The 26,571-nt window shown below is 29.3% G+C and overlaps 2 protein-coding genes across 2 annotated transcripts; both read right to left on the bottom strand.

The window, feature by feature from the left end:
* Window positions 1-181: 181 nt before the first annotated feature.
* LOC138348210 (uncharacterized) lies at window positions 182-6,511 on the bottom strand. The gene is made up of 10 exons (XM_069296833.1): window positions 6,194-6,511; window positions 5,129-5,639; window positions 2,681-2,997; window positions 1,820-2,170; window positions 1,654-1,746; window positions 1,458-1,583; window positions 1,243-1,371; window positions 814-903; window positions 414-708; window positions 182-321 (listed from the first exon to the last, which is right to left on the bottom strand). The coding sequence occupies exons 1-10, from the start codon at window positions 6,509-6,511 to the stop codon at window positions 182-184; spliced, it is 2,370 nt and encodes a 789-aa protein (XP_069152934.1).
* A 15,890-nt stretch (window positions 6,512-22,401) lies between these two features.
* On the bottom strand, window positions 22,402-26,303 carry LOC101267228 (trihelix transcription factor DF1). Its single transcript, XM_004237741.5, has 2 exons — window positions 25,301-26,303; window positions 22,402-24,545 (listed from the first exon to the last, which is right to left on the bottom strand). Exons 1-2 carry the CDS (start codon window positions 25,582-25,584, stop codon window positions 22,865-22,867), a joined length of 1,965 nt encoding a protein of 654 aa, XP_004237789.1. The 5' UTR covers window positions 25,585-26,303; the 3' UTR covers window positions 22,402-22,864.
* Between the last annotated feature and the right edge of the window lie 268 nt (window positions 26,304-26,571).

Raw genomic sequence — 26,571 nt, 5'->3', positions numbered from 1 at the left:
TATAGAACCAGTTCTTGTTTTGGACAGTTACAATTCCAAAATGAAACCACATCTGTAAGCGAGACTTGTTCTTTTTTTATCGCTCTTCTTTACCTATCCTATCAAAATTCAAATAAAAAGAAATTTTTATACAAAATACACACATATATGATTAAATAATTATATTTAGTAATTAACTAATTTACTTTGCGCTATGCCTGACAAGAAGCCATTCATTTAACCATTTCCAGAAGTGCAGATATAAAGTTGTAAGATCCACATCCGACATTGCAACAAATGGATGTTTCAGTTCAAACACGTAGTTGAACCTTGATGAACTACCTGAAATGTATAAAGACATATATTATTTTTAGGTGTGTAAAACACTTATTGATATAACTGTGTTAATATGTAAAATGTATAATTTGTTATACCAGATTCAGAACTGAACGTTGTCACATAAGGCGATGTGTTGAATGGGCCTGGACGCCTTTCCCTTGGAATTGGTAATGGTGTGTGTTTGTCCATAGCTAACAAAGGATGTAACACAATGCTTCTTTCTATATTAATTTTTGTTTGATCATCATTTACAATCTGAAGAGGTTTTGAAAAGATGAAATCTTCCTCAACAACTAATTCATCTGCATTGGATGATCCTGCTTTGTTTGTATCTCCCAATTCTTCTTGCTCCATCTTTTCAGTTTGATCATATATAACATTCAATAATTCCTGCTGTTATATAACAATAGACAAATTTTTGACAAAAAAATATAAATTAATGATTATATATATAATACAACTTAACCCCTTTAATTTACGAAGACAATAACATACAAATAAAGGATTGTTGAATTCTGCTTGATCATCCATGAATTGGGATCTTTCTTTGTCCACTTCTACTGGAACATCTTCACATTTCTCCGTCTAAATGTATAATATTAGTAATATATACATATAAACATAGATTATAAAAAAATAAAAAATGTTATTCAAGAATTCAAACCTCAAAATTGTTTTGAAACTCAGAAATATTGAAAGTGTTTTGAACATCCAGGGTTGATTTGAACATTGGAACTGCCTATTACTTATTTATACATTATTGTATAGTTTGTTGCAAGTTGAATTTTGTTATTACATTATACAATAAAATATTATATATATTTTAGATGGGTACTAAATTGTATATGTATAATGATCATATCTGTACGTTTAGTATATATATATTTTACAAAATTGAGAATGTTGTTCATAAAAAAAAATTACTTGTGGCTCGGGAGTGTTGAATTGTTGAAGTAAAGGGCTAAAATCTGATTGAACAGCTGGAGAGCGTGAAGATGACTGCTGAAATGTAACTTCAGGACTAGATGATGTGACATTTACTCGAACAAAATTCTATAAAAAAATTATTATTAAATATACAGTATATACAAAATGCAATAAAAATTTGAATTACAAAGAAGATAAAATAAGTATATTACCTCTTGATCATTTAGATCATTCAAAACAGATTGATAGTTCAATTTAGAAGGTAAATTCAGAGAAGGTTCTTCGGACTGATCGACACCGACTGTTGAAACTTTACGTGTTACTTCTACATCGTCACCCTGAAAAGAGAAGAAAAACTATATATATACATATATATATAATACATGTATTGATGAATATTAACAAAACCTTATCTTCCGCATTCTTGGTTTTGATAGAATCCAACACAACTTTGAAGTTGATTTCAATGAAGTTTCTTAAATCAGTAAACTGTTTCTCCATCTGACATTGAAATGTATAATTAACATTAACAATATATATAAATTTCATAAAAAATATTTTAATAAATAAATACTGAAATTTTGAATCGATCAAACTCATCACGCGATATGTTGAAATCCTGTGACTTGCTGGTGGATGGAATTTTAGAAGCAATACTTTCTTTAAGCTCAACATTTTTCTTAATGCATGCAATTGCTGGAACCTTAGCAGATTTTTTGGTCTGCTTTTTCGGATATGGTGCCTTAGTTATTTTTGCAATACTGACATTTCGAGGAGGCTTTGTCAAACCGCGCTGCTTAGAAATGACTCGGGGTGGTGACTTATTCTGAATATGACTGATTGTGCGCCTTGATTTCTTCTTAGGAGGAGACGAATAAGTATCAATCTTTTCTTTTCCACGATTGTTTATTGGACTTGGAGGATCCTGAAAATCATCATCCGAATCATTGCAGCTGTTGTTTCTGTTGGCGATTGCTCTGTTTGAACATACTCAGGGGGTAATTCAAGAATATTGAGTTCCATTTCAGTTGGAGTCAGATTCTGAAAAACAAGCTGCAAAATATATACATGTTCATATATGTATAATTATACAGTTCATAAACTTATTTATACAATTAAGTCTTTCCATATACATTCCAAACAGTTAAATGTTTTATTATATAGTTTAAAATTTTATATATACAAATAAGGCTATATTTATACAATTAGTATAATTATATGCATAATTATACATTTCCAGAAACTTATATCATACATAATATAATACAAGGAACACATTTATACATATAATTTTAAATGAAATAAACTGATACATATATTTATACAGGTACATATTTATACAGCTATACATTATACTATAATTTTATAGAACTGTATAAATATGTAACTATATAAATGAACCATAAAATTATACATATATTTATGCAGTGCGTACCGGATTGTTGTCGTCTCTGAATATGCCCTTAGCGAAATAGCTTAGACGAGGAAAATCTTTTTTTGTCTCCAAGTTGAGTATCCTAGGGATGTGATCAGATACTTTAACAGCAATTTCATCATCAAATTTTGAACAACATTCATAAAACCACACTTGCAAAGCAAGTGGGAAACCATACAACCTAAAATACTTCCCATCATGTTTGATCTTACTATGCAAATGCATAATCATTATATCAAAAGCCTTTTTACCCCAAGGATAGTCAATGTATCTACCTGATTCAACTAAATCAAAATCTTTTCTATCAATTACAGTACCTGTAACGACCTGTTTAGTCGTTTTGAGCAGCAAATTTTATTTCTGGAAAAATAGGCTGAGACGACGGAACCCACGACGGAACGTCATGGGCACGACGGACCGTCGAGGGTGTCTCGTCCCAAAACACTTAGAAATTCTGAAATTTGGGTGCTGAAATCGACTCTCTGAACTTTGTAACGAAATGGCAGGACGGACCGTCACAGACCCTTGGTGGAAATTTGGGTCTCTGAACTTTGCGACGACCTGCAGGACGGACCGTCGCAGGCACGACGGCCCGTCACAGGTTGCGCAATTCCAGTCTGGGTCGGATTTCTTGATACGTTTTAAGGGACGTTTTTGACTATTCTTGCCTTAATTATAAAGTTAGTGGGTTAATGTTAATAAGTCTAATTACTTGGGGGGTTAAAAGAGGTAACCTTAAGTTAATTAGTGGGGCATTATTGCCGTCTTTTATTCTTAATTATATACTAATTAGGGTAAAAGAAAGAGGGTTGGAATAAGAAAAATAAGAAAGGACAAAGAGAGACAAAAAGAAAGAGAACGAGTAGAAAGAGAAAGAAAGTTGAACGAGAAAGAGGAGAAACGAAGAGGACACAAAGCTTTGGGAATTTGCTTGCTTGATTTCTAATCTTCGGTGGAGGTAGGTTATGGTTTTCATGCTTTCATAGTAAACTCTTAATAGAGAATGATATGTATTGGTGGTATTGTAAACCCTGCTATGTGCTTAATTGTATGCATGCATGAACGTGATTATATAATTGTGATTATATTAAGCATGATGAAGTTATTGAATCCCAAATCTTGATAAAAACCTAATCTCTTTTTAATGATGATGTCTTGGTAAGGGAGAAGGCTTGATGAACTAAAGTAATGAGATTGATGATGCCTTGGTAAGAAAGAAGGCTTGATGAATTGATGGAAGGAGATTTAGGGGATCGGGTGTCACGAACCGACACGTAGACTTAGGAGATCGGGTGTCACGAATCGACACGTAGAATTAGGGGATCGGGTGTCACGAACCGACACGTAGATTTAGGGGATCGGATGTCACGAACCGACGCGTAGAATTAGGGGATCGGGTGTCACGAACCGACACGTAGAATTAGGGGATCGGGTGTCACGAACCGATACGTAGAATTAGGGGATCGGGTGTCACGAACCGACACGTAGATTTAGGAAATCGGGTGTCACGAATCGACACGTAGAATTAGGGGATCGGGTGTCACGAACCGACACGTAGAATTAGGGGATCGAGTGTCACGAACCGACACGTAGATTTAGGGGATCGGAGTGTCACGTACCGACACAAGAGGATTAATGAATATGAGGGATCGGAGTGTCACGTACCGACACAAGAGGATTAATGAATATGAGGGATCGGAGTGTCACGTACCAACACAAGAGGATTAATGAATATGAGGGAGCGGAGTGTCACGTACCGACACAAGAGAACTAAAGATAATGAATCTTGAAAGATGTTAATATACTCAATCTAATGAACATAATTCCCAAATGAGTATGGTATTGAGGCTTGAGTCCTCATGTGTGAACTTGACGGTAATTATTAATGATATAGTACTTGTTGTTGCTACATGTTGAGTATCATAGTTGATTTTATGATATTACTTGGTATATATTGATTTCTATTTTGAGTTGGCCGATGATATCTACTCAGTACCCGTGTTTTGTACTGACCCCTACTTTTATGTTCTCTTCTTGTTTATTTGTGGAGTGCAGTAAACGTGTCATCGTCTTCAACTCAACAGTAATTCAAGCCAGTCTTACTACATCGGAAATTCAGGGTGAGCTAATGCTTCTAGCTTGGACTGGATCTTCTTCTTCAAGTCTTGATGCCTTGAACTTCCGGCATGGACTAGCTTCTTATGTATTTTTAGCTTCTTAGAAACTCTTAGAATTAGTAGTTTAAAGTAGATGTTCTTGTGGTGATGACTTCCTGATTTTGGGAAATAATAGAAGTTAATGAATTGGTCTTTATTTAATGAGTTTAAGTCTTCCGCATTACTTTCTGTTGATATTATATTGAAATGTTAAGGTTAGATTGGTTGGTTCGCGCACATAGGAGGGTAAGTGTGGGTGCCAGTCGCAACCCGGTTTGGGTCGTGACAGTACCAATTGGTTCTTCAGAAAAGATGAATGAATGAATGTAGAACAATATTGCAAATTTAACAGCATCATCATCATTATCTACCCAAATTTTTTTATCAAACTTGTCAATCAATTGACTCTTGGTGACGGGTTTTCCAACTTCAAAATACTGATGAATAATCCTATTTGGTTCATTAGTATTAGAGACAAAATCATTCTCGTTATCAGAACATTTTAACCCAGTTATTAAAGCAAAGTCGCGAATGGTGAAACGTAGAGTAGTGCCATTGACATGTATCAGGATTGCATTTTTTGAGCTACCTTCAATTTCTCTAAAAAACATGCACCTAATTAGTTGTGCCTGAACGTGACACCTACGAATGCTGCATAGTTGAGCAAAACATGTATTTCCACAGAATTGTCTGTACTGTGACTCAGTAAGCTTTGAAGATTGAACATTCATAACGTCAATATTTGTGTAACACTGCATGTGCGGAATTCTTGTTGGTTCTCTTTGACCTAAATACTTAACATCCTGAAAAAAAGCATATACATTTTACTAAAAAAATAGTGGTATTAGACACAAAATATATATAAATTATACACTTATACACACAGTTGTATACTGAGGCAGTAAATTAGTCAGAATAAATTATACACTTATACACACAGTTATATAATAAGGCAGTAAATCAGATAGACTAAATTATACACTTATACACACAGTTGTATAATAAGGCAGTAAATCAGACAGATTAAATTATACACTTTTAAAACAATTATATAATGATGCATTTAATTAGTTAGAATAAATTATACACTTTTAAAACAATTGTATAATGAGGCAGTAAATTAGACAGACTAAATTACACATTTATAGACACAGTTATATAATGAGGCAGTAATTTAGGCATTATAAGACATGAATAGAAATCAAGTATTAAGATATTATACATTTAAAAAAACTGTATAAGGCACAAATCAACAGAAACACAAAAACATGAACGAATATATATTATACATTTATAATTGTATAAAGACACGAATCAACATAAAAACTAAACATATGAACAATTATTATACACACACCTTATGCTCAATTGACTCAGAACCAACGCCTTCATTTTTATCATTGTGAGAGGTATGAACATCAGATTTATGTTTTCTTTTCTTTTTAGACCCAGTAACAACATCAACAGTATTCTTCAGACTTCCATTAACAAAACTAATTGGGTCATTATTGGAATTGGATCTAATATCTTGCATGTTAGTAGATTTAGACAATGAACCTGAAATCTCCCCAAATTTCTGAGTTAGACCCAATGAAAACGATGGATTTTCAACATCAATTTGAACATGCAATGGTATACCTCTCGTAAATCTCTTTGATGGATATTGGGCATCCATTAATCAAACCAAAATTCTGAAGCGATTAACAGTTGAAGTGAAATCAGTTTTAAAAAATTCAAAAAAAATAAAAAAATACTGACAATGTAAGTAGGTTTTAAGCGATACCTTGATATTTTTGAAATATTTTGAAAAACCGCCCTAATGTGCGTGCTAGGAGAAGTTGGAAGTTTCAACTTGCAGTTGTGGAGAAAAGTGTGGAGAAATTGAAGGAAGAAGACCAAATTGTATAAAATGGATGGACGGAGAGAGGAAAAAGGAGGGTTTTGTTTTGGGGAAAATTTTTTATACAAAACGTGGAACCTTATAGCAAATTAACTTTAAGTTTGTCATTTAAAGGAAATAAATGAAAGAGGATTTAATTAGTATAATTACCTTCCCTAGTTTGCCATTCTCCACAATTTTCCCAAAAAAGGTCATTCACACATATCAAGATTTATACTTGGCAAATAATTATAAATGTGAAGAATTATTATGTGAAAGTCAACAAAGCCTCTTTTATATTCATAATATTTATTGTTTCATAAAAAGAGAACATGTGTTTGTCTCATTCTTATATTTCATCCTTTTTTATATTCATAATATTTATTGTTTCGTAAAGTTAATTTATAAATTATTGTTATTATTTTTAATTTTATTTTTTTAAGTTATTAGTTTTGAAAATATATTTTTGATCAACTTAGAAAAGTTAAGTAATGTATCATATTCATTGATTAAATTAATTAATCAAAATAAATTATTTTATGTTCATTTATTAAAAATTTGAGTTTCAAAACAATTAAATAAGGATAGACGAGTAAAGTTACATCATTTCTTAATACAAATATAAAGTAAAAAAGTGGCATACTCCCTCCATCCGAAATTATTTGTCATGTTGCGCTTATCGAAGGTCAATTTAACTAATTTTCAAAGGTAAATTTGATCACATTAATTTGATATTTTAAACAAAAAAAATTAGATATTATAAAACTATATGAAAAGTACTATAAATTCAATTTTTTGCATATTAATATGATAAAAAAGTACATCTTAAAATGTTAGTCAAAGTTTTTATAGTTTGAATCTAAAAATAGAAGTCATAACAAACAATATCGGACGGAGAGAGTATAAAATAAGACGAGTGGAGTATTGTTTTAGTTCTCGGGTTGTTCATTTAATTGTTTTTTACAGAAAATGATCTAAATTACCCATGAAGTATTAGAAATTGTACAAAACTATCCTTCATCCACTTATTGGCTCTAAATACCCTTCTTAACCACTTATTGGCTCCAAAATACCCCTGTCATCCACCTTTTGGATTCAAAACTGACAACTTATTGAACGATTTTAAATTTAAATTATTTAAATATTTTTTAAAATACTTGTCGCTCCACTATTGGTTATAATTTTAATTTATTAATATCATTTATAAACCAACCCACTACTCACTCATTACTAATTAAATCCCACTCAATTAATAAACCTGCCCCATTATTAATGCAACTGCAGGAAAACTAATTGAGGCGAAATGTCTGTAGAAGTACATTTATTATACATTCAAGTCCTCAATCAAAACATATTATAATTTGACTCTAAAAATAGAAATCATGACAAATAATTGCGGACGGAGGGAGTACTTAATAAATAACTTTTTTTTAAAAATAATATATCAAAGTTTAATATTTAAAACAAATCATAAATATTTATAAAATAATATTTAAAAAGTGCATGAATTAATTCGAGATATACTATTTCTTTACTTTTAATCATAAATTTCGAATTCAAGCTTGAAAGAGAATCCTATTGAAAGTGTCTCCTAAATAAGCGGCTCAACCTTAATTTGATTGGGGCTTCAATTCAGTTTCGGATAATTTTGAGTATCATTTTCAGGAATCTGTAATTTCGTCGTGTTTTAATAGTGCTTAGGGTGATTTGATATTTGAATTGGTTTATTAGTTGGGTTGGGTTTAATTAGTAATGAGTGGGTAGTGGATTGATTTATAAATGATATTAATAAATTATTATAACCAATAATTGAGCGCCTAGTATTTAAATAAATATTTAAACAATTTAAATTTAAAACCGTTAAATAAGGTGTCAATTTGGGACTCAAAGATAGATGACAGAGGTATTTTGGAGCCAATTGATGAATAATAAGGATATTTTGAAGCCAAATAAATGAATAAATGATAATTTTATACCATATCTAATATTTTAAAAGTATTCCAGGCCCTCTTTTCATTATTTTTAAATTGTAACCTATTTAGTGTCATAGAAGATTTGTATTAAACTACTTATTTTTTGAGTTGTAAAAGGCTCTCAATAATGGGTAGAATCTTGAAAGGAGCCGTTGGAAAATTAATAACTCACATTTAGTGGATATTTGTGGTTAATTCTACAGAAATATGTTGTGTGAATTTTTACTCGTCTCAACAAAGAGCTTTCGATTATAAATTCTTTTTTAGGCATAATATATATATTATATATTTTCATAATGTATAAATAGATATTTTAACTATCCAATTTTAAATAAATAAATAAATACATAAGTTCTACATGACACAATACACGTAAGACATTACGTAAGGCAAAAAATGACATGTAAGATATGTGTGTCTATTTGTTTAACTTTATACAAGTTTAAGTGTCTATTTGTGCACATCAAAGTTGAAGGATATTTATGTATTTTATCTTTTTTTTTATCGATAACTTTATCTCAATAAAACTAATCATGACTACGATATACATCATAAATTGACTGGTTTTACCCTGAGAGTCGATCCACCATAACCCGACCGGCAATTAAAATTGATAAGAAAAGATTTGGTCCCTAGAATCTTATCCACGTATATTATAAGTCGTACATCTATTAAGCACATGACATAAAGGGCAATGTGACAAGGACAAGCATGAAATAAATTAAACCAAACTACTTATATTGAAAGGACAAATTTTAGGAAACATTGGCCAGCACTGCTATCAAAAATATATTCGATTGAAACAGCAGTGGAACATAGCTAGCATTATCTATCGACACTTTCTATGCTGAAATCATTTCACTTTTTTCGATTAACAAACATATGTTTATATAACTTTAGGATCAAATGAGAATTTTAAGAATTTTTTTTTTTAATATGAATGCACCCAAAAAGTTGTATTAAATGGGAATTGATTTAAATACGAATGCACCAAACGCTCATGTGGATCAGTTAGAGTTCTTATAGCACAGATATCAAAATATGATATTATACTCCCACCGTTTAAAAAGGATTAGTCTATTTCAAAAATATTTTTCTTTTTCTTAAACTCCAAACTAGGTGAAACGGAGGGAGCACAATGAAGATCAATAGCTAGAGGTGTTTAATAAACAAAAAATTCTAGATTGGTCGTTGTGTGCTTCCACTAATTTATGACGATGACAAGTCACAACACAACCTTCTTGGTCCACTCTTGAGGGATGGTGTAGGGTGGAAATGTGTAGCGATCACATCAGTTTAAAGCTAGTTTTTCAGGTATTTTCAAGGGCTGGCAGGCACCCATTTTAAGAATATTTTAGCATGTGTATATTGTGATTTGTGCATAAAGGTGAGTGGTCGCTAATTAATTCGAAGATAAGTTATATTAAGATATATTATTTTAATATTATTTTATATTTAACATTTAATTTTTTATATTAAATAACGGTATTCATTAATATATTACACAATTTCTAAGAAGAAGTATGTTTAAAAAATATCGTTCATCTTATTTAGTAGGAAAAAATAGGTTTCATAGACCTTAAAAGTATTCTTGTCATTTTAATTATTTTATGTAATAACTAATCTTGATAAGATTATTCCATTCTTCAAGATAAGATACTAATTCTTAATCTTGGTGAATTAAATATCAAATAAACGATATATTAAATTTTTATTTTCTTAAAATTATTTATATTTGTCTAGCATAACAATCGATCGTCAGAGTGATGTTAGGTAAAATGCTAACCACTGTTTTATGAGGCATAGAGCAACGCAATGCATTACGTTGTGCCCCATTAATAAAAGTTGAAAACTGTTATACAAACTATGAGTGGGATAATATTTGCAACTTCATTCTTTTGTATTTTTTATCTTCAATTTCGATAACTCTTTTCATTTCAAACGTATTGTCACCTTTTAATTGTTTCGAAAAAATTGGCTTTAGTTTGTATATATATATATTGTGCCTTTTAACTTACTCAAATACAAAATAGGTAAGTTTTGATTTATTTCTTGTGCCTGATATAGAAAGTATATAGTGTGCAAAGACACTATCCCACTAGGGAATAATGAACAATGATACATCAGATTTTCAAGACACACATCCACTAATTTAAGCTACTTGTATTATTGCTCCCCACCACCATTACTTGGTGCGGAGAAAAGTGAAGTTTTATGGTATATTTTTTTCGTTTTAAAATAAGGAAAAATAACTTAAATACACAACTATAAGTTAAGTATTCTCTAATTTTCCCTTCTTTTTTTAAATATTACATAAATCCTTTTTTTTTAATTTTAGTAGAAGTTTAGAGATACATAGTCTTCTCTCTCCTATAACACACACTTCCCCATATCATGCCTATTTTTTCTCCACTAGAACACTCAATCTTCTGAATCACTTTTTGAATTTTGAATTATTAATTTTAATTAAAAATGTTTCACAACATTTAATATGAAAAACCTATTATAACGTTTGAAAAATCAAGCAAGCCAAGTGAAATCTCTGTAACATCAAAATCAAAAATCATTCTGTCAGTTAAGGAAGCTAGGGAATACCTCTCGAAGAAAAATGAGAAACTAAAAACAAAGCAAGAAAGGACCTCTGAATGAGAACCAGAGGTGGAAAATATATCAATACCACTACTGGAAGAAGAGAGCAATGGTGATGTGAACCAGCTGTCTGATAAAGCAGGAAAAGAATTTGATCGATTGCCTTTATGTGGGACATCTGATTTTGCTTATGAAGATTCTAGCTTCAAACAAGAAGAATTTCTTCCAACAAGCAACAGTGCTGTAGCTGCACTGAACAAGATTCTATGTATCAAGGGTTTTTGAAATTTTTTATCATGTATCAGTGATTAATTTCAATAACTGCGCCATCAAGTGTGCTTGCTGATACATTTTGAATCAGTGTGTATAGTGTTTTAGACGATGCATTGATACATGAAGTGTTTGCTGATACATTTTGAATTAGTGTGCTTGCTGATACATTTTGAATCCATCAAGTGTGTATAGTGTTTTAGATGATGCATTGATACATTTTGAATCCATCAAGTGTGCTTGCTGATACATTTTGAATCAGTGTGTATAGTGTTTTAGACGATGCACTGATACATGAATTTGTTGTGTATCATAATGTTTTCTATGTATCATGCGGTTTTGAAAATTGTATTCAAAATAGATGATATAATCTTTGATTTTCAAAATTTGAAATTAATATTCAATTACGTGCTAATTTAATGCTGATTAATGATCTGTTACCGTAAATTATGCTATTTTAGTTAACAAGTTTAAATGTACTGTTTTTTCCCCATTTTTTTCTTAACAGTTTAAATTTACCATGTATCACTAGAGTCTAAAGTATCACGGAACAAAAATTTTAAGGAATTTTTAGTAAATACTAAATTTTTCGGGACAGAGTGTAATTATTGAATTACACTATGGGATTCCTTAAATTTTTACTTAAAATAAGTGATATTTTTTTAAAAAATTAAATGGTGGTGTAGATTTCAAGAAGAATTTGATATTATTGTAATTGAGGCTTGAATAATCATGATTGTGTTCAAGTTATTTAATTGTGTATATCGACCTAGATACAATATTTATGATACAATATTTATATGTGATTGTACAAAGTATATAAATTACTTATACTTTATTTATACGATATACATGTAATGTATAAGGGTTTACATATATATAAAAGTTATATACAACATTTATCATCATGTTATAGATTTTTAAAATGAAAATGAAAATGAAAAAAATAAGAGGATTGTATAGTATCTTGAGGAAGAAAGTAAAATAAATAACATTGAAACTGATTTCGTTTTTGAAATTCAATATAAGCATATGTTGGCTAATTTTTAATAATATCACTTATTTTGAAATACAGAGAGTATAAGACATGTTGAAATGTAGAAGCTTCCAAGTTTATCTTAGGTACACTTAGTCCAAAATCATTTTTTTTTTTGCTTAAGGTATGTATTAAGCTTTAATTACTAAGAATTCAAGTCATTAAATTCATCTATTTATGTTATCTGAATCTTACTCATTATTATATGTCAAACAACTTTATAAATATGAATAAATTAAAGTTGAATGATTATGATCTTAAAATTATTAAGATGTTTATTTAAAGATTTTTGAAAAAAAAATGGTAGTTCACCATTAATCTCTATCGTTATTGTAACACTCGGGAAATTTCTAGTCATTCTTCATTTTTGTATAAGATCGTATTGGATTACTCATAAATTGTTCTTAGGTGTTAAGGCAAATCGTTTAGTATAGGAGTGGATTTGGATATGAATTAAGATCACTAGAATCCCCTAACTCAAAGTTGAGTTGAAAGCTTCGTTACCAATTAAGTTTTGATATAAGATTCTACTAATTAGGTCAACTTCAAATGATTATATATCTCAGAACATAATTAATTAGGTGTCATAAAATAAAGATCAACCAATTCATCTTATTTCGAATTTGGAGTAAAAAATTATGGTCTTTTTCTTTCCATGAACTTATATATTCATCCTTGCATTTCATTGGACTGAGGTACAAGTTCTCATATCTTTGAATCATCTCTTCATTTATTAGGATGGAATATACAGCTGATATACAAGTAGGAAATGGGCCAAAGCCCAAAAACGAGCAGTAATAATGATCCAGTTAAGTTAAAGCCCAATGCAACAATTTTAGTTTAAGACAAGTGGGAGAATGTGCTTATCAGTCCACATATGACACCTATAATTTGACCAAGTTTTAATTAGAGTGATTTGAATTGTAAATTGATTTGGGCTAATTAATTCCTTCCGTATAATGAAGATACTACTTCAGTCTTTCCGGTGGAACCTTTCACTAAAGATAGAACGATTCAAGTTAACCTAAGTTCAAATTAATCCATTATAAATCAACAGCCCTAATGGACTCATTAAAATGCCCAATCTTCGACTTTTGAGAAAATAACAAAATAGATGCACAATTCATCCAATTTGTTAATCAAATTAACGTATTAATTTTATTGATGAATTATTATTATTTTTATTATTGATTCTACTACTACAATCATGCCTTTAATGTGGCTTAGGGAGCTTAATCTTTCGTATCGAAACTGATTTGTCTGTTGATAAACGCATCATGCTTTTGTCATTTTTTTAAATCTTTGTAAAAATTGGCGTACACACTAAGGGCTAACGGTGGAGTTTTTGTCAACTTTTTAGAGTTTTAGTCAAAAATAATTTGCTAATTAAACATGTTATTTAACAAACTTTTTTGGATTTTGAAATCTGAACTTTTTTGCCTATTATCATTGTAGGTTGGAAATATTATTATCCTTGTAAATTTGGAGAGCCATAATCTCTGTAGGATCAAGAGTACTTAAAATATATATATGGTTATAAAATAAGTATCAATATTAAGATAACAAGAAAGACGGAAGAGAAATAGTATGTGTAGTATTTTCTTTTCACGTACTCTTGCTTCTTTCTTTGTTACAAGAAGAGGGGTATATATAAATGTATATACGTGTGCATCAAGTGTGATACATGAATGTCTCTTCTTGCCATGTATGCACTTTAGGACTCAAGTATATTATATGGTTAATTAGTATACACCACTTAATATATTGTCTGTATAATTATTTTACAACACATACTATATTAACGTGGACATTCACTTTACAACACTCTCTCGTGAATGCTCATGTAAAAGAAAAATAATAGTGAAAGAAAAACTCTAGTAATATACTCTTTGCTACCTGATTAAAAATTTTATAGTGAGGTAAAATTTTGATTAAGAAAAAAAGAGTGTAATGTGTATTTACTTCTCTGACGAAAATATCACTTAATATCTCGAAGATGGCACATTCTGATCTTGTTTCGCAGCTTATCAAAGGTTGAAGTTGATAATACCTTGATAAACATATCTGCTAAATTGTCGCTGAAACTAATTTGTTAAATATCTATTTCACCCTTCGTTTGAAGAGCGTGAGTGAATTTTATTTTATTTTTTATTTTTTGTAAAATATGTTTCATTCCGTCTCCTTTGATGTATACATGCTATGCACGCTATAATGTCATAGGAATCTCTCTTTTCGAACGAAGACCACATATTTCCTAGATGTGTTGAATTCTTGATCTCAACCAAACACTTTTTTGACAGGTTTACAACTAAATATACTCTCCCACAATCATAAGTCCGTGTTGACATTTTCTATTGAAATTACTTAACCTCAAATATAGAAAATTACTTAAAAGAACTTTTTCTTTTCATTTTCTATTCATGCCAGAAAATATATATTGGAATAAAATATATCCTAACAAAGGTCATTTCTAATTAAAATAGATTTAAATTCAAAATCTCTCAACACTCCATCATATTTCTTGTTGGTCCAAAAAAAAAGAGACTTATATCACGTTATAGTGAAAGAATTGACATATCTCAAAAGTCATTTTTCACAAGATTATAGAATCAAAAGCAAATTTAAGTACTAGTCAAAAAGAAACTCAACCTCAAATTCTGAATTCAAAATTTAGCAAGTGCAGCAGCTAAAGCAATTAAGGAGTACTAGTTTGTTTTACTTGGCAGTGTTTGATAATTTAATTTAATTTTTTAAAATAAATAAATAAATAAATAAAGATGCCTTCGTACATTTTAACAGAATTTGGTACCTCCAACACATTATATTGGTAGTACTAATTAAAGGTCCCCCACCCCCCCTACAGTGTTTTATATTTACTGCAGTTTAATTGTTTGTCCTACACTTCAATGTAGCTGCTGCTATATAATCCACTCAATTCTGACCCAATGTTGTATGGGGTAAAATTATTTGGTGAAATCATAATTTACTTGACTTGTTTATTTTATTAACAGAGAACTATTGAAAATATTTTTAGATTTATTATAAATTATTAATTTTATTTTTAAATTATTATTAACGTTAAAAATATTTCTTAAAGTTAATTAGCTGAAGTTAAATACATTATCGATTTTGCTATATGAGTGTCAAAATACTTTTAAATTTTTGTCAAATTTAAGAGTGTTCTCAATATTTCATTTGATTTTTTTTATTAAGAGTGTCGTGCTCATATAAGAGTTTAAGACGACTTGTTATGCCATGTGGTATATCAAGAGTGTACTTAAGTTTAGTTAGTCAAACAAAGAAGTATTTTTAAAGCTATAGATAGTATAGTGATAAAGCTAATAATATGTGATAAGTTTAAAGATATTTTAAATACTTTTCTCTATTTTATTAATTTAGTCCATTATCATTCGGTTAATTCAATTCTACGTTTAATTTACCCCATAAAATTAAAGTCTACTGTTGCCAGAAACTGTTTTGATCGAAAAGAAAAATTGGTGAAAATATTTTTAGTGAACGAAATAGTTGCTTAATATGTGTTAATAGGAGATAACAAGTAAATCGTAAAATTAGTCTAGATTATTTAGCTCTTTCAGGTACACTACGAATGAGTGGATTATAATATTATTTTTCCCTTTATTAAGAATAAATGTTTCGACTCATATAATATAGTTAGAATTTGGAGAATTAAAATATGTATTCAAAGGTATAATTTGTAAGGTTCTTAGAACAAATAATTTACATATTTAGAATTAGCACGTAAAAAGAGTTTTTCACTCTGCTTTTATTTACCTGAATCATTATAAGAAAATTCTGAATTATATGAAAATTTTTGCAACTAGTTCATTTGAATTTTCTTGCAAAAGTTTTAAATTCCTCAATATTAGAATATATTCTCCATGAATGTATATTTCCAATAAATTCCGCAATGCCATTTTCACGCGAAGGATGAACTTGTAATATTGCCTTGGAAAAATGGCAAGTACATTATCTCTAACTAAATTCGCAGGTACATGAGTCAGTCTTGATAAACTTAAATATTTCTTAATACTGATCAACGATCGATACATTTGTTTTTTATTTTTTTATCTTTGAGAGTTATTAAACTTGAAAGTATGCATTTAATCAACATAGAAATACAAAATTATTACATGTTCATATATTTAATAAATCAAAATATATTGTTAATTCATGTTCACTTATTAAAAATTTAACTTTCAGAAAACACTAAATAAGAATACAATTATAAACTTACCTAAATTCCAAGGGACTTAAACCTAAATTAATGACAACTAAATAAAAAAAAAATATATACATGTATAAGTCATTGCAAAAGTCATCACGATAAATTACAATCAACACTTTTCTCGTTTAAATCTCAAAAATCAAAATAAAGAGAATAGACGAAGCAGCACATATAATATAATATTTTTAGTCTCAGTGTTTGACTTAGAAATAAACCTTTTATATTCTCTTTTGTTGATGGAGACAACAGGTCTTGTATTTATCCAAGTGAAATGAAATTCAAAGAAAACATGACTGATCTCCATAATGATAAGGTATAGTCAAATTGAATGACAGAGTTCACAAAAAAACTAAAAAAATAAAAAAAATTATAACAATTCATTAAATTAGTAAATATTCTCATAGAGTAGTTTGCCATATCCATTAATAGTAAGTAAGAAAAAAAGGAAAATATTGTCAACCTATACAATATGTTTTAAATATAGGAGGGGTCTGCAAAATTCTCTTTAGTTTATTTGTCATAGTAAGTATCTAAATTTAGTATTCATTTGTATGTAAGACGTCATAAAAGTATACAATATATATACACTAGAGAGTCCTTTTTCTTTTTTTTTCCTAATGTAAAAGTATTATGTATATTTCTAGTTTTAATGAGGTCACCTTTTAATACTTCATTAATTCTGTTTCTATTACAAGTAGCAAAGCTAAAATCTTGCACTGTACTGCTGACTGGCAGTTGTTGTTCTCAATATAGATTATATTGTGCAATATACATTCATCAAAATTCAAAATCATTACTCGCCTATATTAAATATTGTAGCAATAGTTTAAGTAAATGGTAATTCGCTATTACTATTTTTCGTTTGATTTGTATAAAACTTAGAATTTATATAATTTGGTTCACAATTGTATAAATTCAGAATTTTGTACATGTCTATTGTATACAATTTGTGAAAAAAATCATAATAAATTAAATTGTTTGTATATTGACAAATGAAATATACAAACGAGATACTGAAGAACTTCTAAATTTATAAATACAAAATTTATATATTCTCAAACGATAAATTGTTGCATCCATAACAAATGAAATTATAGGTAGGAAGTGCTAGTTATAAAGTTTTATTATGACGGTTATATTTGCTATTTCCTAAATTTTCTCATAAAAATGAGCTTTTTAGATTAGGCCCCTTTTTTTTATCGACGACAGAATTTCTAGATAATTATTCTAGCCTTTGTTTCAATCTGTTTATCATACTTCTCTTTTTGGTTAATTTTGATTTTTTATAACTGTTTAATTTTGACCATCTATATGACATTTTTAGGATGGGAGATCAATATTTTTGAAGGTAAAATAATGTTAAAAGCGATTTTGTAGTGTTTGGATTAAAGTTAAAATTATTTATGAGCACTTAAGTTTAAGCCAAAATGATAATTCTTCTGTCTATTTTTACTTTTTCACGATATTATTTTGAGATATTCAATTATATTTGTCCAGTTTATAAAATCAATAAATAAATTATTATTTTATGTCTACTTTATCATTGCTATTAAATACTATTTATTTTTCAATATTTAGATGATATATATTTAATTTGATAAAATTACTCATATCTTTTAATGCTCGTGTTAAGTCAGTAATTCAACTATTATTGGACTTAAAAAAGTAAAACTATGTGAAAATTCGATCTAAATCATCCTGAAAAGACATCTTAGTACATTTGATATACCGTGGATAAAATGTTTTTGAAAGAAAATGTGAACAAATGTATACTTGCAATTTAATTAATTGATTTAGAAAAGATCAGATTCCTTTGGAGGGTGGTGGGGGCATGTGGGCCCAGGAGACTGATTACAGTACTATTACGACTTTCTGACAAGAAAAAATATACTTTCTTCACCGCAAAATTTACTAATTAATTTCTTTTTTCAAAATTTATATTTTATTAGACATTTATATAATTATATATAAATAATTTTATTAAGAATAAACTGAAAATTTTAAAAATAGTATCTTCTTATGCATAAAAATATGATTTTTTAAAAAATAAACTAAAAGAAATGTGTCATATTGATTTTTTTATCTTTTATGCGTTGAAAATTCCCATTAAGTCCAATTAAATATGATTTACGTCGTAAAGTTTCATATTAAAAATAAAATACTTTTACAAAAAAAATAATTTTATTTCAAAAAAAAAAATCAAACATGAAATCTTTACTTAAATGAATGAGTATTCACACTAATCCATGTTGGTGTGTGTTACATTGAAATTATGAAACAGAGTAACTTCCTTAATAATTTCTTTTTAAACAAAAAAAAAGAAGAAAAATAGAGAGGGGGAGAGAAGTTAATGGTAATCTCTCTATTCAATAATAGTTGTTGACAATAAATTTAATAATATTTTTGAGAAATTACAAATAAAAAAGTAAAATATCATCCTTTAAATATAATAAATATAATGTATTTGAAAAATCTAATAGAAAAATAATAATAATTAATGATAAGAGTAAATTAGATATTAAGTGTAAAAATATTGATGGATTTTATAAAGTGGATAAATATTTTTAATATAATGGATCAATATTACTCCCTCCGTCCCATTTTATATGTTATCTAATTCGATAAATAGTTGGTCCGTAGCATGTGTCATTTCATAAATCAATGTACAAATTACCATATTATTTCTTTTTTACTATTGTGAGTTATAAGCCTTGAAAATATTTGTTTGACCAATTTAGAAAAATTAAGTAAATAATTCGTGTTCATTAGTTAAATTAATTAGTCAAAATAGATTAAATGATATACATTAATTGAAAATTGGAATAATAAAAAAATTAAATAAAGATAGAAGAGTAAAATAACATCGTTTTATATAAATACAAACTAAAAGAAAATGATATATAAAATAAGATCGATGAAGTATTAATTAGAGAGAGAGAGAGTTGTATTTTACATAACTGGTTGTTTAGATCATATTATAATACTTTAGAAATTTCATTCATTTTGTCCGAAAGGAAGTTTAACAGAATATATTATTGAAATATAGGCAGATCCAGATTATTAATTACGGATACAAAAAGATATTTTTTGTCTTACAATTATAATTATATAAAAAAATAATTAAATATTTAATTACAAATTGAATAATTAAAATAAAGTATTGGTAAGATTGGATTAATTTTTTTTAATAATACTTAAATAGAAAGAACATAATTAATTGTATAAAATCCTTTAAATTTATTTAATCATATTAAATTTTAAATTTATAAATTTCAATTTCTAAACTAAAAAAAAAAGTTTGTAAACAAGATAAGAGTTAAGTGGCGTAAATATGATAGCAACAATAGGTGTGGGTCCTTTCTCATGTGCACCTCTTCTTTTAACACTACAACTACTACTATACCTTCTATACTTTATACTACTATTTAATTTAATAACACTTTCTACAATTTATTTATTAGTTTTGTCTATTCATATATTACTATATATCCCATTTTTATGGACCCACACCCACTCCCACACAGTGGATTTGGGCAAAGAAAGAGGATTACTATCGTCGAAAAAAGTCAAAAATTTCGTTAAGAATAATTTAAAATATTTATAATTAGTTATATTTATTTATTGTAATTTTGTCTCCCTTGTTATGGATGGTATGATCAATTTTGTGTTTTATTTTTTAATAAATTCAATCTTGCACATAATGCATGAAATTTTTTGATGTTTTCTTTCAATAAAAGCATATTTGTATTATTGTACAACATGTTAAATATAAGAATATATATAGAAGACAAGCTCTGCTACCAATTATTTGTTGAATTTACTAGGTTATTGGACATCACATCAACTCATAGTTCAAGGAATTTATGTTGAATGGACTTTGCATAAGATGTTATTAGAAGTAAAATATGTGTTATATTAAAGGTTACAATGTATATGGTTTTGGAAAAAGAAATGTACAATTTGAAATTGGTATAATTTTATTTGTCCCAATATTATATATGTCATGATGTTTCATGCAATAACTGAGGTAGCATTTTTATAAAGAGATTTCAATTGATTATCAATATGCAATATATACACATAGATACCATATCTGACCTTACATTTGCATTATATTTTCTTAAACTTTCGCTCCCTTGATTCCGCCTCACCTCACATGCATAAATTAATATTTAAATTAAGTCATGCTTATATTTTTTTTTATACATTATTTTCTTATAACCAAACATCAAAAACTATATAATAAGATGAAATTTCTTTCATTTTTTAAAGGAACTGAATTATTGAAACAAGATTAAAGTAGGAGTATATATTATATATAAATATATATGAACTCTTTTTTTTTTTTGTTTTAACCCTACACATCATGTGGGAAGAGGAACAAAAAGGCATCTCCATGAAGTATAGGTAGACTACTTATCAATAATTATTATCATCTTCTTTTTTTTACACCATCCAATGTCATTATTATTCTCTCTCTCTTTCTTTCTTTGTTTTGATGAATAACCATGTATTACATTTTTGTGGAAGTCAACACTTGAATGAAAATAATGCACATTTCACTTATAATGATTTGAAGTTTTTCCAACTCTTCTTTTGTAGTATAATTTATTTATGTCCCCACTACATAGGTAGCTCTAGTGTTGTGCTACATTATTATTGCTTGAGGGTCCCCCTTTTTTCTTTTTCCTCATATTTCAATTTCCATCCCATATGTTATTATTTATTATATCTATATATCTAGACAACAATGGGGTTAAAAATAATACTATTGGTCCAAACTTATAAGTGATTATCATTATTTGTCACTATCCAATACTTTCTGAAATACAAAAAATAAAAATAAAATATTCCAATGAAATCATATAAGCAAAGAAAGTTAATACTCCTTTCAACAGGGAAAAATATTTTTTGTGTAATGTGTTGCTTAAAAGTAAGTAATTTTTGAAGTTTTTCTTTTCCTACCAAACACACCCTTAGCTCTTGATAACTTTTACTCACTAATTGTACAAGAGAAAACAAAGATTTATATAAAAGTAATGATCAGAGATGTGATAGTTGTAGAAAAAATACAAAAAAAGAACAAGTCCCAATTTATTTATTTATTTTTCTTGAAAATTAAACACTACAGTAATATTGTGTGTATATATATATCATGTGCAACAAGGACCCATTTGTTGTTATGTTTTTTCATCCTTTCTTCTTTTGTTTTTCTGAGGGAATCAAAGTACAAAAATATACTAGTAGCTGTTTTTGCAACTTGGGGTGAATTGTTGCCTCACAAATTGATGTACTTGAATTTTTCTAATATGTGCTTTGTTTTGATGGAAAAAGAAAAGAATTTAATTATCATCAATACATTCTACAATACTATGAAAAAAAAAACTTTCAATGTATTTAATTTCTTTTACTTTCATTTTAAAAATTATAATACTTTTTGTCTTGTTTGGCGACTTTTATTAAAGATTATAAAATTAAAAAATATTTAAAGTCAGATAAATAAATTATAATGGAATGAAATGTAATTCTACTTAACCAATTCTCACATTTACACCCATGAACAAAAAGGAAATAAAAGAAAAAAAAAGAGTTTTTTTTTTTAATAAAAAAATTACAAACTTTGTCCCTTCATTTATTCCTTCAAAAATCTTCCTTTATGTCCATTTCTTTTTTCTCTTCTCTCCCCTCAATAAACTTTATTTTTGATAATTAATAAATAAACAATGAAAGTTCAAATAAACTTATACCACCAAAAACTACACTACTATACCCCTTACCAAAAAAAAAAAGAAATAAAGTTGAAATGATTTGTAAAATTCTCTTCACATTTTTTTTCCTCCGAGTGACCGTCTTCTCATACCAACCGGAATTTTCTGAGATCTGATCCAATCTGACATTTTCTCTGCAAGAATCTGTTGACCCACTTGCTATTCCCAATGTTCCACTCACTTCCCCACTAATTTCTGCTTCTTTTTGCCCCCACACTTCTGATTTTTCTTTTATTTTTATGATGAGAGATCTGTGCTAATTTTACCTCAAACTGTTGTTGTTGCGGTGCTGGTAGTGGTGTTTGCGGCCGCCATTGAGGATTGTTGCTTGTTTGCTACTATCTCATAAGCGTTGTTTTCGTCCTCGTCATCTTCATCCTCCTCATCATCGTGATCATCTTCATCCATGTTGTCGCTCTCGTTTTCGTGGTCGATACGGGTGGTGCTTTCATGGTGTTGTGGAAGTGGCCATTGCTGTTCTGGACGAGCCATGATGGGAGCCATTTGGTTGTTATCGGGGTTTAAAGCGAATGAAGGATTGAACGAAGACGTTGAAGAAGCTGTTTCGGGGTTTTTGGCTTTCTCCTTGTACAGTGCATCGAGCTGGTGGAAATATGGGCAAGTTTTGGAATCTTCGGGTCGTTTTTTGTTGCTCTCCTTCACCTTCTTGAAGTATTTGTTGATGTTTTCCCATTTTTCTTTGCATCTCTTTGCATTCCGATTGTATCCAATTTTCTTCATTCCAGATGATATCTCTTCCCAAAGTGGACCTTTAGGTCCGTTCTCTTGGTATTTGACATCTAAATTTGTACGAAGTTTAATCAATGCTTCAACTTCTGCTTTTGGCCACCTTGAAGAGCTTGCTGGACTGTAACTATCACCTCCGTTATCGCTTTTTGGTACTAACTCCATGTTCTTGGATGGCACTGGTGGTGTCAGTGGTAGCGACAATGATGGTATTAATGCTGGTACTGGAGCTGGTATTGTTACTGGCAACGATACTGGGACCGGTGCTGGTTGAGGTGGTGCTGCTGCTGTAACAGTCGTCGGTTGTATTTGTGTTGGTACAGGCGCGGATAGTGGGTTTTCAGGCAATTGTATTTGTACTTGTGCTGATGGAGGGCCAACGTTGATACTATTTGGAATTTGAATGTTTTGCTGTTCAGTTATCTTTTGTAAAAAAGAAATAACAGCTGCATCCTTGGCTGCCGCCATTGCTCTTTCTTGAACTAAAAGATCATGCTCCCTATTCATCCTTGCCATTTCCTCTACTTTCCATGCTTCTTCTCGAACCATCCGATCATGTTCCCGCTTCTCAAGCTTCTCCAAGAACCTCCTGTGCGATTCCTCCTGCTTATTAATCACATCCTTGGTGAACTTCTCAAAATAATCCTTCCATTTCCTCTTCTTCTTATGCCTTCTTTGTATATCCTCATCCGAGGAAGTAGACGAAGAAGTTGAATACGACATTGCTGAAGCGTTCACTTGTTGAGGAATATTATTAATCGGATTGACAGCTGGCTGCGGTGATGGTTGCTGTGATGGCGGTGGTGGTAGTGGCACGGGTGAACTTGACGGAGCATTTTGATGAGAAGGAGCAAAAAGGCTATTCGGTGGCGGTGGTGCTGATGAAATAGTAACATGATGAGGAATAGTACCTTGTGAAGCCGTGACTTGTACATTTGATGATGCCATTGGCATAGCCATATTTATTGGAGTAGCTTCCAACGGAGGGGGTGGAGGACGCGTATTAGACGACGGTACTGGCATTAGAGAATGATGAGATGTAATGTTCTCCAGGGCTTCCAATTGCTCGAAAAACCTATAATTCTTTCCATCCGCTTTCGATGCTCGGCCATCCTTGGTTCTCTTGTGATATTTGTATACATTTTCGAACTTCTCCTTGCATTTCTTGGAACTTCTGTGGAACCCAAGGTCTGCCATTTTCCTGCTCATGATAACAACAGTTGGCATAAGTATTAGAAAAAATGGTAGTAAATAAACAAGTACAATAATTTAAATCCTTGGTAATTGAATTCAATAGTAAAATACTATTCACCACATAAAATAAAAATGAGATTATTAATCAAGATTAAGGTAATTAAGAAATCAATTAATTAAACAAGTAGGAGACAATTGAAACACTCTATGGAAACCACATTTTTCTCAATCATAAATCTTGTTTTTTTACTTGCTTAATTATTAGATTTGATGATTACCAAACTTATTTATTTGCTAAATTTAAAAAAAGGTAGTTCATAAAGTTGGAACTCTAATACAAAAAAGATGAGTAAATTAGTTTCCAAAATTTGTTGCTGGAATTGGCAGAGAAAGAAAAAACGCCAAAAAAGCAAAACTGAATTTGGCTCAAAACCCGGAAGGAGGGAATCTGAATTTCCTCAACAATTGTATTTTTGTTGTATTGTTTGTAGTGAAATGAACTGAAAAACAATAACCCTTTTAATCAAAAAAGCAATAAATCAATGGAATTCTGATCCATAGATCTATCTTTTCATTTCCCAAAAAAATAAAAATCATTCTATTAATTATTTTTTTTCCCAAAAGTAGAAATTGAAAAAAAAAAATTAAATAAAGATTCCATTTCTATCAATTTTTATTTATGCATGATGAAACTGGTGCAGCTTAATAATGATTGAGAAGGTCAGGTGAAGAAATTGGAATAATGAAATTGAATTTAATTACCTGGAAACTTCTTCCCATAAAGGTCCTTTAAGACTTGAGTCTCTAAAAATAACATCCATTTCAGACCTTATTTTCAGCAAAGCAATTGTTTCTTGTCTTGGCCATCTATTTCCACCTGAATTTCTTTCTCCATCTTCCGTCATGAATCCACCGCTACTACCTCCACCGCCGCCACTTCCACCGCCTAATCCAATCTCACTACTCCCTCCGCTTCCAGCTCCTCCACCGCTTTCTGGATTATCACCACCACCTTCACTACTTACTAAGCCGGAAACGCCCAGCATCGCTTCAATTGCAAAAAAACAACAACCTCCTTCTTCTTCCACCTCCTCTATTTCTTCTGTAAACCAAGCAAGTTAGCAATTACACCAATGAATTATACGACAGAAGAAAAAAAAAGAGGGTGAATTCTAAGGGGTTTTTATGAAGATGGGGGTGTGGTGAATTTATTAATTTATTTCGGTGGGATCTGCCTGTCAATCTCACACCTCTTAAAATACATAACAATTTAAACAAACAAAATTAAAAAAAAAGAGTAGACCCAGAAATATATATAATAATAATTTTTTTAAAAAAAAAAAATAACACCCCTTTGCTTCTTTTAGCTGTGGAATCTTCAGATTTTTCTCTTCTAGTATTATTGACAAGAAATGAGTTTTTTTTTTCTCTTTCAATAAAAACCAGAAGGATCACTTATGGTAACAACAATATAAAAAATTGGTTTATACTGTATATATAGTGTATAATTAACAAAAAAAAAAAAGAGTGTAATTTTTGTATTTTTAAAAAAGTAAATGGAATATATTAGAGTAGAAAGAAGTAGAAAATACAGCTGCAGATAGCGACGATGAAGATAATAAGTTGTTTTTTGTCTGTCCAGCTAAATATAGTTAAAAGCCGGCCCATGTAGGTCACCCTTTGCTTTTTGGGCATTTTGGATTTCACCATCTAATTTATTTTTTTTCAAAAAAATAAATTAATTATATACACAGTAAATATTAAGAAAAAATACATTATCTCAAATTATCTAAAATATAAATAAAAATAAGTAAATTCCCTTGAAACAAGAGATTTGTAATCTTAATAATTTATGTTGATATAATACTCTATAATATATAAAGATAATTTGATGATGTAATGTATATAATTTAAATATGATAGTGTTTAATAAAATTTAATTTATATCAAAAAGTTTTACACAATAAATTATTCTATAATAAAAATTCTGATATTTTTAATGAAATTTAAACTCGAAACATTTGTTCTACAAG

The sequence above is a fragment of the Solanum lycopersicum genome, chromosome 4, assembly GCF_036512215.1.
Source record: "Solanum lycopersicum chromosome 4, SLM_r2.1".
Taxonomy (NCBI): domain Eukaryota; kingdom Viridiplantae; phylum Streptophyta; class Magnoliopsida; order Solanales; family Solanaceae; genus Solanum; species Solanum lycopersicum.
Note: the sequence above shows the minus strand (reverse complement) of the source record. Positions and strands in the feature narration are given on the sequence as shown.

What these genes read in the sequence shown, in the direction of transcription:
- LOC138348210 (XM_069296833.1), bottom strand. Translation starts at nt 6,511, where the DNA reads ATGGATGCCCAATATCCATCAAAGAGATTTACGAGAGGTATACCATTG. An exon ending in CTTTTCTGAAGAACCAATTG is followed by an intron (nt 2,998 to 5,128) that starts GTACTGTCACGA and finishes AGGTCGTTACAG; the next exon opens with GTACTGTAATTGATAGAAAA. An exon ending in CCAAGAATGCGGAAGATAAG is followed by an intron (nt 1,584 to 1,653) that starts GTTTTGTTAATA and finishes TTCTCTTTTCAG; the next exon opens with GGTGACGATGTAGAAGTAAC.
- LOC101267228 (XM_004237741.5), bottom strand. Translation starts at nt 25,584, where the DNA reads ATGCTGGGCGTTTCCGGCTTAGTAAGTAGTGAAGGTGGTGGTGATAAT. An exon ending in TTATGGGAAGAAGTTTCCAG is followed by an intron (nt 24,546 to 25,300) that starts GTAATTAAATTC and finishes TATCATGAGCAG; the next exon opens with GAAAATGGCAGACCTTGGGT.